The sequence below is a fragment of the Apostichopus japonicus genome, chromosome 10 (assembly GCF_037975245.1).
Source record: "Apostichopus japonicus isolate 1M-3 chromosome 10, ASM3797524v1, whole genome shotgun sequence".
Lineage (NCBI taxonomy): Eukaryota > Metazoa > Echinodermata > Holothuroidea > Aspidochirotida > Stichopodidae > Apostichopus > Apostichopus japonicus.
The window spans coordinates 5,126,728-5,142,284 of NC_092570.1; the positions used below are offsets into that span (position 1 = coordinate 5,126,728).

General features: G+C 36.3%; 1 protein-coding gene across 4 annotated transcripts in view; it reads right to left on the bottom strand.

Moving 5' to 3' along the window:
- Window positions 1–792: 792 nt before the first annotated feature.
- The window catches only part of LOC139975178 (ADP-ribosyl cyclase/cyclic ADP-ribose hydrolase-like), a 54,494-nt gene continuing 39,729 nt past the window's right edge, over window positions 793–15,557 (bottom strand). For all 4 annotated transcript variants that reach the window (XM_071982858.1, XM_071982859.1, XM_071982860.1 and 1 more), the window contains exons 3-8: window positions 13,652–13,781; window positions 11,714–11,941; window positions 10,623–10,702; window positions 6,932–7,024; window positions 4,449–4,535; window positions 793–3,373 (exon numbers count right to left, since the gene is read on the bottom strand). In XM_071982858.1, coding sequence (XP_071838959.1) covers window positions 3,223–3,373; window positions 4,449–4,535; window positions 6,932–7,024; window positions 10,623–10,702; window positions 11,714–11,941; window positions 13,652–13,781 — 769 coding nt within the window. In that variant the 3' untranslated portion in view covers window positions 793–3,222. The remainder of the gene's footprint in view (window positions 3,374–4,448; window positions 4,536–6,931; window positions 7,025–10,622; window positions 10,703–11,713; window positions 11,942–13,651; window positions 13,782–15,557) is intronic.

The following is a 15,557-nucleotide window of genomic DNA, read 5'->3' on the forward strand; positions in this document are numbered from 1 at the left end:
GTGGATTAACATTAGGCCTAATATTAACAATGTATTAACATAAGGCCTAACATTTAGGCATGTAATGAGGAGCCGACGTCATCATTAAGGTATTCTTAAAGGAACATTCCAGAGATTCAACATTGTTTTTAAGGCTAAATATGTCGAAAACCAGAACAAATGATAGAAATATTACTAGCTGTGAAATTTTCTTTGGGATGATCTTGGACTCATGACATATCAAGATTATACATCCCGCCTAAAATCATCCCTTAACTTCCGTTTGAATACGAGTGACCATAATTTCAACATTCTAGCATAGTTGGAGATTTAACTGATGCCTCAGTTTTCCCCAAAGAGGTGAAGAGATGTGAAATGGGAACATAAATTGATACACAAGAAGACAATAAGGATATGATTTTTTTTTTTCATGCTATTTTTATTTTTGTACCTGAGTATCCAGAGATGCATTTTACTAAGCACCGACATATCTTACTATATGATGAAATATGAAACACATAAAACTTACAAACACCTACAAAAATTAAATGAATTTGCCAAGACACATTACACCTTGATTTTTTTTTTTGCTCTTTTGTTAAATGTAGCGTATATCTATGAATACATGACACATACAAATGTAATCGACCTACCAGACAGAAATAACCTCAGGGCAACATAGATTAATGTTACCTATACTCTCATTCAAAGAATTTCATTGCTTTGAATTTGGCCTACGTGCATTTCAAAATAATAAACAACAAAACCAGGGAGATAAACATAGGAAAAACATTTAAAAAATATTGTAAATAATTAATTAATAAGATGTAAACGTATACTTTGTATGTAATAAATTGCTGTCACATAGACTTGTCAAGAAACAGACTGTTTTATAACATTTCGTGCAACTTTCGGTCAGTGATGATATTAACGGGTGATATAAGAGGAACTAGCAGTAACCTCCCCCCTCACCCGCCCCCCCCCCCCCCATTGGGCAACTTTCCGCCAGCTCGTGTCAACCAGGAAAACTCAAAGAAGCATGCACGCATCCACTGTGCTTGATACTCTTATCCTCGTTTCTAGTGCGTACCTTTATAACAGAAATTCCAATTCTAGTTCAAATTTAGGCTCACACACATATTGAGAGGATGGAGTTGCCAGCAGTTAAGTCAGGAATACCTTTAATCCAGCTACCCCCTCCCACCTCCCCGTCCTGTCTCGACCATTCACGACTTGACTAGATCACATCAGAAGCAGTTGTCGGATCGTTAGTAACAAGTCTAACAGCCCGACCCCTGCAGGGAGCTGTCGCGGATCATGCTTATCGTAGGCTTATATAGTCCGCATATACAACCATGCTGCACATGCAGTTCGTAACTTAAACTGGAGTCTTCAACGACTTCATTTTAACTTAAAGGGAGTGAAGACTCGCGCACAAAGAAACGTCTGATGCCGTTAATCTGACCTAGTCTCGCATGGGGTGTAACAGAAGTGTTAGACACCACCATCGATCCCAGAAAATACACATAACTTGCTACCGTCGGTTATTAGACACCAGTGTACAGTCAATACATGCAGCTACGGTCAATACTCACAACATAGTGTACATAGCAGCGATGGACATCTCAGGTCCAGATAAAAGATAACAAGGTATCACGCTTCATTACTGTCTGCATTTTGTAGCGACAAGAAAAAAACTTCACTTGCAAGCAACGGAATGGGGCGAGTCTTCAATGCCTTTAATGAGTACATCATGTTCTGGCATTGAAAGTACTGCATGTGTGTGTGCATCACAATCGACTATATACATATATACGGTTGATTGAACTAAATATTCCTTTCAAGGGTTGAAGCTCTTGTAGCGATCAAACCAAGACATTATGTTCGTTATATATTTATATAAACAAAGACGGCCATGTCAGACTTACATAAAAAAGGACATATACAAAAAAAACCCCCTAAAGCCTTCAATGGTACTGGCCATAAAATGCTAGCATGCTAAAATGGTGGAAAGTTTGCATAAGTACTTTCCTGAAATTCTAACCTTCCAATTTTTCCTCTGTCACTTATGAGCGTCCAATTAAACATTTGAATGTCTCAGTGAGGGGATGTTGCTGAGAGGGTGACATGATAAATGAGTGCTGATGAAGTTGTTATATGGATTTCATCGGAGAAAGTGGAGTAAGGAAGGAAGGAAGGAGTTGGTTAATCAACACATCTGTCACCAAGCCACGTTGTATATGAGCGCAAGAGGTTGAATGTCTTAGTCTATATCACAGTGATTATATAGGAGGAGTAAGAATTGTAAATGTAAGAACCTGATCATATTTACTTGGATTTCTGCAACTGAATATATATATATATATATATATATTCATTCATAGATATATGAAAGCCACTGGCGTATTTCTTAATTCATCGTTTCCGTTAAGTGCTCTGCTTAACTTGATCTTGTCAAGTATAAATCATAGCCACCAAATGATATATTGTCATGCATCAAGAACATGAAATATTTATTAAACAAATGTCAATTCAAGTGTTCACTCTTCTTCCTTTTTTTAAGACGGGAGTTGTCGTTAGATTGATTGACGACTGTATTTTGCGCATGTGCAGAAGGTTTCTCAAGACAGCTTAGGCTATATTGAATCTCTGCTTTCAATATGTGAGCGAATATATATATACGGTAGCCTACATTCATTAAATAACGACTATGGAATGATGAAATTGACCTTCTTTTCAAGAACGAAATGAGGACATAAATAATTCGAGTAGTTTGAATAAAACAATAAGATATCATGACGATTTAATTATGTCTTTGTTTACTTTTCTCATCTGCGTATATCACTATGACATTACAGCTGGGAAGCTCTTATCTTTTCATTTCTTTTCTGAGTACGCCCTCTCCTACTCATCTTTCGAACTAAACCCTTCACTTTTATTTTAGAAAACTATAAGACGATTTCTCGTCAACTTTAAGACCAAACTTGAAAGTTCATGTATACTTTTTGAACGTTAGCCTACTTCTAGTTGTATCATTGATCATGTAGTAAACCTGAATACTGGACATATGTTCTATGACAGACAAAGTCTTTGTAAAAATACAAGATTTTGCATACCTGTGCCGAAATTATATCAACGGCTCGTGACGTAATGGCTCGGTCTTTAGACAGTAAAAAATAATACGCGTATATCTCTTATAAACATATAAATGGAAAAGAAAAGTTTTACAAATTCTAATCTGCTTTACGAAGTATCTTTTGTTGTAAACTGGAGCACGATGAAGGCAATGCAGGTTATTAAAAAGAAAGATTGTTTATGAACACCGCCATCATCATTTAAGAAGGTACAATCTTCGTGGTCGTCATAGTCAATGCACAATTGGTGAAAGACGTCCCTGAAAAAAATCAAGAATTAGCGAAAAGTTAAAACAAGATCACTCGTGTCATACTGTACTAAAATATTTTAAGGACAAGCAAAAGAGTGAATATTGATGGTTTAAGCTGAGCACTTTTCCCAAACTGGCATATAAAGTATATAAGAAAAAATGTTCTGATTGTGAAAGACTATTATTTAATTTTTTTTTAATTCGAAATGAAGACATGAGCAAGTCTACAACATTAAATCACAGAGCAATGCATTGTGGGATATGTAATCCATATTTCTTTATTTTTTTGATAGAGATATCACATGTGCTCCATTTGTTGTATTGTTGTTACATTGATAACGTTTAACAACACCTTAAACTTCATCAGCATCGTTGAGTAGGCAAAAAGTTACTAGAAGTTTGGAAAAGAACTTTCAATGAGTGTGAGACTCTTTATATAATATCCAGGTATCTACGAGGGTTTAATTATACATTTCTCAGTCGGGCACAATGCTTTGAGGATGGCTGTGACATGCCTGCTGAATTCTGATCAACAGTGACCAATAATTTGACTTTCTAGCATACTTGGGGCCAATACTGATTCTCTTTAAGTGCATGGTCCTCTCAGAAATATGAGGGCAGTGGGAGGGTGCGAGAAAAGGGTGGATGTCCCTCAAATATTTGTGCAACAACGAAATTCACGCTGGCGTGTTGTCACCACAGGCGATAATTTCAACACCACAGGAGTTTAAGCTCTTCATGTCAAATTCGGCCCTACCCCTTCTTAATCATGAGCCAATGTCGGGGTCCATTAAGTGGTCTTACTCTCTGAAACAATGCAACAATATCTACTTTTTCAATGAAATTATGAAATCAGAAAGTTGAAAATGAAAGTAAAATTAGTATCTTCTATAATGGGACTATGAAATCAAAGTATCCGTGAGTTTTATATATATATATATATTTTGATATATTTATATATTTTATAATCAGTGCAAGCATTCTACATTACATGAGATAACACGATTGCGTTCAAGTTTCATTTCTTGCCATAAACATGGAATAGATAACAAAAGAACGAATTTGAAAATGTTGTGCTACTTACCTCGGATTGTCCCAGCAATTATAGGGTATGGATTTAGAGTCCAAGATGGATTTGAGATTATTAATGGAGACGGAATCACAGTCATGTCTGCAAGATAATATTAAACAGTATGGAAGTAAGTAACAGGTCTTTCATTTGATACTGTCTCCTTAGTTAATTGCGTGGATTGAAAATACAAATTTCTATTGACATTTTGCCCTTGGGTTGTACTCTCTGAGGGTCACACTTTGGATAAAGATTACTTACTATCTGTGACCAGGAATTAACATTAAACCAAAGTGTCGTCACCCCACACGGTGGTACTTTTCAATAACCTATTTTCCACTCAGATAAAGAAAATAAGACATGTGGAAATTATTTTACTTTTCCATACAAAAAAAAATAAAGTTTGATTGGAATCTATTTTGACTGAATTTTCACTGAAGTCGCTAAGCCCAAGCGTATCAACACAGCGTATAGTAAAATTTGAGTTTTAGCCAGCATATTGGATAAATCGTATATTTTCATTACTGAAATCTTTATTTCGAACGGTAAAACGTTATAGATACTTCTCTCCGGATACTAAAGGTTAACCACCGGTATACATTGACTCACTTATATCAAACTTCCGTTCTTTTTTTCAACCGTGAATTAGCTTTTTACAACAATTTCATTTCTGTCAAATCAATGTCCTATTTTTTGTTATTATTATCTCGGTAACGATACCTTCACCACGTATCCGATCCAAGAAGGAAAAAAAAAACGAAAAAGAATCTATAAAAAAAACAGGAAAGTTTACAAAGAGTACTCTACCACACCACATTTTTATGGAGTCATTTAAAGGGACCATCCTATCACATTTCATTAGGTAAAAAACAGTGTACTGTTCCTCTACTCGTGATATGGGTTCTTTATTTCATATTATGCAGGGGGAAAAAATCAGTTCAATTGTTATGATGACATCATACACTCTGCAGTTATACCAGGGATCTATTCTCAAAATAACTCCACATTTAAGGTAGCCATATCTCCGCCATACCAAAATGCTAAAAGTGGAGAAAGTGGTTTTGACCTTAAAGTTGCAGACAAAAATTCCAGCATTTTAAATTCCGGTCATTGTTAATCAAAATAACAACAGACTTTTAACGGAACTCTGATAAAGCACCCCCCCCCCCTAAATGTTAAAACCATCTGTATGCTTAATATCATCAATAGTTCATAACAAAATATAAAGACTAACAGAGAGCTTGTTTATTTGAATTTTATATATAAATTTCCTCCTCGTTAAATCTAACAGTTCGTCACGTGCTGTGACGTCATGCGTATCTACGATAGAGCATGTTCGTATGATACAAAATTGACGCGAAATGTTGTGCTGTCCATATGTGTCCCCCCCCCCACACCCCCATAAAATATTGCAAATTTCCACTCTCCCATAAAATATTGCAAATTTCCCCTCTCCCTCCCCCCATAAAATATTAGAAAATTGCGGAAGTCAAATGGTTATTCTGAGGCATATTTAGACCATAAATTAGGCCTTTAATGAAGTCTAAACGTAAATTTTGCTAACAAATACCTCTGATTTTTGTGTGAGTTTGAAAGAGTGGGCCGTCTACACCCCAACACGAACCCTTCATCCCCACCCCAGCCCCAACCCTGGATTCTCGCTTGCTTTTAGCTGTATATTATCTGTTTGCGATAAAATACTTCATTAAACTCTATGCGAACCTACCTGGGACTGTCTGGACTCTGTCCCTTACCCCCCCCCCATCCCGCACCACCCCTCTCTTCCCAAGTAGGATAGTCCAGGTGAAATTTTATTTTGGGCTGATGAGAGAGGAACATGTTCTAAGCATCCTGGGGTAATTTGCATTCAATTCCTTTGTATCCTTTGCAACAACAAAGAAACATATGAAATTGACATATTTTGTGCCGAAAATGTGAACTTGAAGCAAACATGTGTGGTGCCATGAATGTGCACTGTCTAATTTGCTTTTCTGTTCTTCTGTAACAATACATCTCTAATGTTTCTAGTTTTAACATTGGGATACATTAACATATGAATACACAAATAGTCATTGGGGTATTGTTAGCTTATAACATCCCCTAAAGCAAAATTCGAAATCATATCCAATCCAGGGTCAAAATAATAAAAAAAAAAACATTTTGCTGTAAGTGTACAACTATGATATTCACACCTGTTTGATGTTAAGTTTGATTTATTGCACCAAACTCTGACAATCTCTTCAACTATCAATATCTCGAGAAAAAAGAAAAACCTATGTATAGGCATGCATACTTCTACATGCAGGATCCTTATTATATTTGTATGTTCGTCTTTCACAAGTTAAAAATATATCATTTTCCCACTTGGCTATATCCTTATGACAGTATGTTATCCAGGGGGCAGCTTGGCCCTCAGGGAAACAGGGAAATTTCCCGGGGGAGGGGGTGGGGACACCTATGTCTTAAAGTTAAATAAAGTAGACAAGAAATGGTCTTACTGAGGTGACTGTCTCACATCTGTTAAAACGTAGATATCCATCAGACTAATTTTTTCTGGCGTGAGATTACACAATTCAAATTCCGAGAAAAAGCTGTAAAAAGACACAAACAATACGTTACTGTCGCAACGATATATACGTTTATATGACATCATGTGTGTACGTCTATACTCATAGGCGTAGGAGGCGGGGGGGGGGGGCTGGTGGGGCTGCAGCCCCCCCCAACCAACCAAAAATTTTTGTGAAAGTTCGGGCAATATGCTGAGAATTTTTCGGGCAGGTACTGAAAGAAAAATAATTTGCTATGTGTTTTTCAATGGTTAAATTGATATTATTATGATCATTAATATTGTAACGACTTTCCCAATAATTCTAACCAATATGGAAGGGTAATAACACGGAAATGATTGTATGTTATTGGCATGCGATGTAATAACCGACGCTTGCCTATATGATATGCACATTAACATGTTGAATGCGCGAAAAAGTTTGGTAATATTTTTCGGGCAAGTCGTTACACCCCCCCCCCCCCAAATCAAATTGGGCTCCTACGCCTATGTCTATACTGGGTCATCGCTATATGAATCGCTAGCAATTACTATTCTTAACTTGAATACATGATAGAACTTTCGATATGCCATCAAAGGTGTCATGCACTAAAATCGTATTCGATTAAAGTTACAATATTTAACATCGACCATGAAAACCATAACTCGTTTGGATCGACATTTCGTACTAATTTCCGTTAATTTCTTTTGACATAATTTGAAAACACAAGTCGTCAAACAATTTTACGCTTAATCGAAACTAGCATAGCTTTTATGCCGAAGCAAAAAGTTGGAAATATATAGGTGAACATTTTAACCATTTCTGTGTGTTGCTTTTTTGCATGTAATTCAAACTGACACAGCGTGTAACTTCCTGGTGACGAGATGTTTAAAACACCCACCACAACAACCACGACCCTATATAGGCAGCTAATTAACATTCATTTCACTATAAAACAGAAAATAATTAGTTGCCAAACAAAAGTCAAAAATCTGCTCTAAACAAGCCAGAGTGCGAATTTGGGGTAAGTGAGAACAAAAGTTGGGCGATGGCCGTAGTGGTGAGGTGTATTTGAAGAGTGTTGTCCCCTTCCCTTTGAGAATGTCTTGTTTGAGTAAGGGGGCTTAGATGCAACATGGTGATACCATTTCTGTCACTTTTATCTACATTTCTGTTTTTAATGTATTTTATGAAATGTAGGTGTAACTTGGAAACAGGCCTGATTTGCTTCTTTTTGGGGAGGGGGTGGGGGAGGGGGATATGTTTGTATAAATGTATGTATGTATTTTAGATCCTCCTACAAGCAGGAACTCGCGAAGAAGCCTCATTGGCTTATCAAAGCCGCAAGCTGACCGAAGTCAGTCTCTTAGACATGTGTCCGAACTCCTTCTCGTTTTGTAGCGTTGTTGCCTGTCCTTGTCCTCGTGATTTGTACTCATACTCCTTGCATATTCTAAATCTATAGTATGATATACTAGAATGAAAATCGAGTACCTATACTCATTCCCGCGAAAATGGAGTACCTAATTCTCATATACCCGCGCAGCTGTAATTGTACGCGTTTTTCATTCTCTTGCCAAGGGGAATTCTATTTGTGTTCGTGCTCATGCTGTTGTTCTCGTACTAAATCTCTGCTTACTACAGAAATTTCATGATAGCTCTGTTATGCAAGTAGGCCTATGCTGAATTCTGCATCACGAAAACACGTGTGATTTCAATTGTACATTGAAACGCGCATGCGTATATGGGCTATAAAGGGATGATGACAAAACCACATTTTGTCTTCTTTTTTTTTTTTTTTTTTTTTGAAGATATGATTGGTGAAGTATTATCGTTGAAATAACATAATTACCTAATCTTGTATCTTAATGTACGGTGTTTTTTTTCATGGAAAACAGAAAACAGCGACAACAAAAAAAGGAATTGAAAACAGTACGTATGGGAAATGCACTATTATGATCACACATGTAAGCAATGCGTATATATTGCAACAATTCAAATGGGGTAATGTCATATTTGCCAGAATAATTTCCTAGTTGATACGACGATGCAGTTTATTACGTAGCTTTAGTGGCGAACTTTCATTGAAAAGAGTGAAAGTCGAAAATTTGGAACTTGCGATTTGCTTTTAGTTAGTGGTTAATTAAACCATGATAAAAATAATTTATAAACAAAGACTGTAGGAATTATATTTTACTTTAAATGAAATTAATTCTTTTGTTCTTGAGCGCAAATACTCGGTATATAGCTTGATGAAAATGTTGTAAAATTTGTGGAAAAGACGCAAAACGGTGAACGATGAGCAAGCTTCTATAGTCTATCAATAAAAGCAATTTTTTTTTTTCGAAAATGTTTTCCACGTTATCAACGTCTTTGTCTAATAAGATGATGTGACCAGGTTTTAAATTACACTTGAACAAAAGCTATATTATATCTCAACTACAAGCAATTCTGTGACGAAATTTATGTTGTAGGTATAAGTTTTAAAACTCCATTGGGAAAGTACAATACAGAGTGTCAAGGTTATATAATACGCATGCTTGAGGCAGGGAGATAATATTCTTTACTATTCACGCTTGGACGGAATATAACACCCGCATTTTACTGAATATTAGTAACATCTCTTATAAAGCAGAAGAAAGCCTACTGATATGGAACCGTGAAAAGCGCCATGCAAACCACACTACCAGTGAAAAAAAGACAAGGGTTTCTTGCTGTCGAAAGATAAAACTCTTTGTTCAAACTTCGGTAAAGACAAAGATAAAGGTTGATAAAGGTCTGGTGGATCAAGATGTATGATATATATTTATATTAAATCTCATATTTTCAGTTAGTAATTAGCCATTTATCGTAGTGGCAGATTTCTGTATTATTGTACTATCAGCAACAATACGCAATGATCATTTATTATCTCTAATTTTTTTCGAGGTTTTACAAAAGTGACTGAAGTTATTCATTCCACTTTGTTTTTATAGAAGTATCAGCATTTCATTATTAATTTCAAGTCTGAATTTTGCTGAATTTCTATGCAAAATTTCTTTCAATATTACACAGAATAATTATATTCTTGTTTGATAGAAGCTCCTTAACCTAATTCTTGTTAAGTTAAATCAAACTCTCAACTTTCCATTTAAAGTTTGAAGTTCAACAATGAAATTTCAGAACAAATTTCACAAATTATAAAGAATTCGTTTTCGGTAGGACTTGCTTATTTGGAAACAAAGAAAAGGTCGATTTTGCCGCCAGTCGCTGCTTGATCTCACATGAAGTATACAACACGTGATGTATACTTCGATTTCGTTCTGAAAAGTTGAACAAGATCCAGACCTAATTGACTGTTATTGACATTCTACCTTTATCGTCTTTACGTGCACAAACAGAAATGTCCTTGGATATATGATAACAAACTGTCAATTAATAAGAGAAATGATTCATTACTCAATTCGTCATTTGATGACTATATGTCAGCTCATTGTCTGCCTGTGTATGATATATATATATATTTATTGGAGATGGATTAGGGTGGCTCTATTAGTGACTATGCCTAACTAAACCCCCGCTTTTTCTTATAAGTGGCAGGTTCATGGCGGCACAAAGCAGTACACTACCACCCTATAAAAGTAAATAATTCGGCGTATATTACCTCTCTTCCGTTTGGAATGGTCCCCCTGGTCGAGAACTGTTGAAGAATACTCTGCTTAAGCCTTCCGCACTTATGGAAAACTGTTTGTATTTTTTTTTTGCAAGAAAAATAAAATAAAATGTAAGGTCCAAAGTGACTTAGTTCTGTAACGATATATTCTTGCAAGTCATCTATCATACATTTATAAGAATATTAATTTCTTATACGATTGATTCCACTTTTAAAACCGATGACTGCGCACATATGTCGTTTGCAAGTTGGAGTCAAGGTTTGAAAGTAGGGGTCACTCCGAGCACGGGAGCGGTTTGTATATACAAGACAGATATCGTAACAACCTTTAACCTGATCATGATGTGTATAGTATTTATACCCTTTCCGCGATACTGGTGGCACCGTGACATTATCATGATCATACTGTTATCATAGCCTCAATGTAAGTTGACTGGGGTTGAGAGTGGATCAAAATTGTTTGGTTTTCGTGCCTTATCTTGGGGTGACTTTTCTTGCAAACGAGTACCATCCATGACTACGTGTGACTTATCATGTTTTATTTTGGTTCCGAAAAGTGTCTTTATGTATATCGACAGTTTTAGCACATATCCACAGGGCCCTGAAGAAGCTGATCGGGCCCCGGGACCATCATATCATCGGGCCTCCTCTTTGCATTATTCTTTCTTCCTTCTGTATTATGAAACGTTGATGAGAATACACTATAAGGTATGCCATACTTGTTTCTGATCCCGCCCATATTTCCGAGCCACTAGATTGTCATCACCCATCGTTGCTGTAGGCCCACCCGACCCCTACCCCCACCCCTCTTAGGTTAGGTCCTGGAGATTCAATGACATTATGGCTTAAACCGATGAAATTTAATGCGCATGTGGTATCGATATTTTCTCGCAAATTATTGAAAACTTTTAATAAAAATAGAATGTCTGTATAGTTTTCTTTGAACGTATGATTTTGATACTTACCAACTATAGGCCCTGTTACTTGTTTATCATGTCTCATATAACCACAAATTATTTATAAATGTGCCGATTTCTTTTCTTTTGGGAGGGGGGAGGAATATAAGGTTTCAGGACACTTACGTGTTTAGATGCCTCAGCCCAGAAGGCATCTACGGCCCCAACAGCGAACCCACATTCACCATCGTCAGGACAGCTTTCAGTGTTAACTCCGCCCTTTCCATCTCCGCAGAAATAGAAACCGTTTATGAGGTAGCCAATCAGAGTGTAATCCAAGGTCCACGTTCTCTGACCCTCTCGAGAATATGAACGAACTGTATCGTAAATGTCCCATCCATCCCAGAAATTTGACTGTTTGGAGAAGAAGAAAAAAAGGTCAGCCAACGTGGATTCTACTTTTATTTGCATGTGTGACTTCCCTACCGCATATTCACCAGGCGCGGATTTTGGGTGTGTGTGTACCCAACCCCCCCCCCTCACCCCCTCCCCTCCTCCCTTTCAGCACGACCTTGCATGTAGACCTAATTTAAATATGTCTCTGAATGCACCATTCACGTCTCAGTTTGTTTTTCATATGTTATACTTCTATTCTTACATCATGCATCATAATAGTATATAAGTTAAGCAACCAGTGAATTACTTTAATCTACCGATCTATCGATTAGAGTACAGGCTTTGTTATATTCAATATATTCAATCAATTTATATATCTGTGATGAGAGTGCAGGCTTTATCATGGGTGAATCAATCAATCAATCAATTATTTTAATCGATATAGGCTATCTTATCGATCAGACTTCTGATTTTGATATCTTCTGCAAACTATACACGGTAGGCTACTCTGCCATCAGTCAACTTCATGTTAAATCTTCACCCATATATCAATCAATGAATCAATTGATATATATATATATATATATATATTTATCAATCAGGATTCAGGCTTTACAATGGGTTTAATAACCTATACATGGTACACTGTTATCACTAAACGATGCACTTTTAATCCTCGCCAATATTACAGCCTATTGCATTGCCTGCTGTAAGCCAACTTTGTCTTTTCTAATCTTTCGGATCCACGGTGTGCTATACCGCTGTTTCTACCATCAAGATTCCATCTACGATTGCAGATGGAAAAGTATTTTAATCCCTAAAGGTTAATAATCGAACACAGATATATATTATGTCTAACAGACTCACACTTTGATATTGAGTATTCAGTCAGATATGACTCTCAGAAGTATAAAAAGCTGTATAAAAAGAGATGTCGATTCCTGTGGATAAGTCAGTCAATATTCACTAACTCTGTCTTCCGAACCCTCAATAACAAGAAAATGGGTCAAAACGGGAAGGAATAACGACGTTTTAACCTTGAAAGTTTCTATTATTATGTGAGGAACAGCAAGAATAAAAATTCTGCAATCCCCTCTTCATAGCTTGAGCTCGATGATCGCTGAGTTCTCATATTTTTCAATCTATACAACCTTTTTTTTTGGGGGGGGGGGGGGAATAGTATATATACATCGCGGAATAATTGGTGATGTCACAAGGGGGTGGTGCTGAGGACGGGGCGAGACAACATGCCCCACCCGCCAAATGTTTAGTTCACCCTGGAGTACCATGAAGTTTGCCATCTCCAAAACAAAAACCTCAGGCATCAAGGTTCGTCAACTTTTTGAATTCTACTGACTTTCTTTAATTTACGTACGTATATTCCTCCAGAATTATACTCATTTGAAGCTGATCTAAGTTCTGGAAATCATGCAAACCGCACAGCTTCAAGGTGATTCAATCTCCCACCCACCTCCCACCCGCCCATTGATCTCCACCATGGGCCCTGTGACGGGTCCCTGGACCACACGCCGACATGCTCCGCGATCGCCCTGGCGCCTCAGACACAGTTTGCATTAACCGCGTTCGGCCACCCCCCCCCCCTCCCAGATGTTGCTGTCATATTGCTGGATCCCCTACCCACTTCCAAAAACGTGGCGACGACACAACTGATGCCTACAAATACCTCACCTCTCTTCAGTGAGATGCCGAATCACGTAAAGTTCTTACCATGTCTTTGGGTATTGTTATAGAAGCACTTTCTACAAAGTCTTTGTAATCGTTTGGTTCCACGTCACATGGTTCTTTGCCCAACCAGGCTACGGAGAAAAGCTCCCATAACTCAGAACAATTCTTAGAACTGAAACAAACAAAATAAAGGGGGAAAAAGAGACAATTATTTCTAACATGCTTTCAGCGGAAGGACCAATCAAAAGATCGTTGTATGTTTACGTATTCATAACTTGATTAAACAGTGTTCCCTGCATGGCTGCGATGGCTACTCCTTATAGCTACACATGGTGGTTTTTATAGTCTAAACAAGGATTGTTGCGGTGTAACTAAGGCAACAATAATTTCCCACGTGATCAGAAGGACTATATATAGTCATACTTATGTTGTGATAGAACAAAAATAAATAAATAAATAAAATAAAATAAATATATATATATATATACATATATATACATATATATACATATACATATATATGCGAGGTAAATAACTATGCGGTGTAGTATACCGTATATAGAAAATGGCAGAAATTCAACACTTTGTGAAATAGTTTAATGAAAGAAAAATCGAGAAAAAAGCGAGAATTCCTATTGATAAGCCAAAATAAGAGTAGTTAGAACCATTACATATATGCATAATCAAATAGATATGGAACACTTATTACTAACAGGGATCATGCTTACCTGAAGTGTGTTAATTAGAACTTTACATAGTAAGATAGTAGACTGATCGCATGCAGACGATACCAATGGATTATGCTTTTCATGTGGTCTTTCTGCGTAATCTGTATATAACATGTAAGCTATGCATCGTAATTGCTTTATGCTGCATTAGAAATTCGATATCACTCAACCTTAGTTTCCATTAAAAAAAAAAATTTGCCGAAAATTTTCTTTTTAAAAGTATTTTCATTATTCTGAGGACTTAAAATCAAAGGGAGGTTTCCTATTATAAGCCGATACGACAAGAACCTATAATTTATGCATCAGATGGACAATAGAAATGAAATAAAAAACCGTGCCCACGCTCACCTGAAGTGAGTTATACCTTTATACTGTAATAAGAAAGTTGATCTGAACAAGACGGTACCTATAGACTATGATTGATCATTTCAAGTGGTCCTTACTTAGTTTTTTAACCTCACATCATAACAAAAACAATCGACAAGTAATGAAGGAAACTTACGTTGTAAATTAGTATAAATGTCGCGACAATTTAGAGCCTGAATGAAATGGCTGATTGCCGTAGTGTCGTTGTAACAAACATCTAATTAGGGTTATAGAAAAACATGTGTGTTTCTTGTTCTGCAAGTTCCTGTCCTCTCAGTTTTCTTAGACAATTAGAAATTTCTCAAACAATATATATATATATATATATATATATATATATATATATATACATATATATATCATATATATCATACGGTATATATATATCATATATATATTTACCATATATATTATAATATTGAATATTCATTAATGCTATCACACGTGGTTTTTCACCGAATAACCTTTCAAGCACAAGACCCCAAAAATATCAGAAGTACACAAAGTAAAGGTTTCACATGGCATAGTACTTTGTAGCAAAACGATTTAAGGGGAATTTGTATTATCAAATATAACAGTTTTACTGGTAATGATATACAAAATCATATAATTAAACCTTCGCCTGTAACTCAGTCTGTTTCAATCTAAGATATTATGTATTTAGAGCAAACTACGCGCATTATGTGTCAAAATGTTTGCCAGCTGTACAATTGTTGTTGGGAAAAAATATGCCGGTCAATTATCTATTTCAATCTATAAGCCATATTGTTATTCATATCGAACAAGCTACATTTGCATAAATGAAGATCTACATAGACTATACCGTTTTTCACAAAGTATTACTCTCTTCCTAT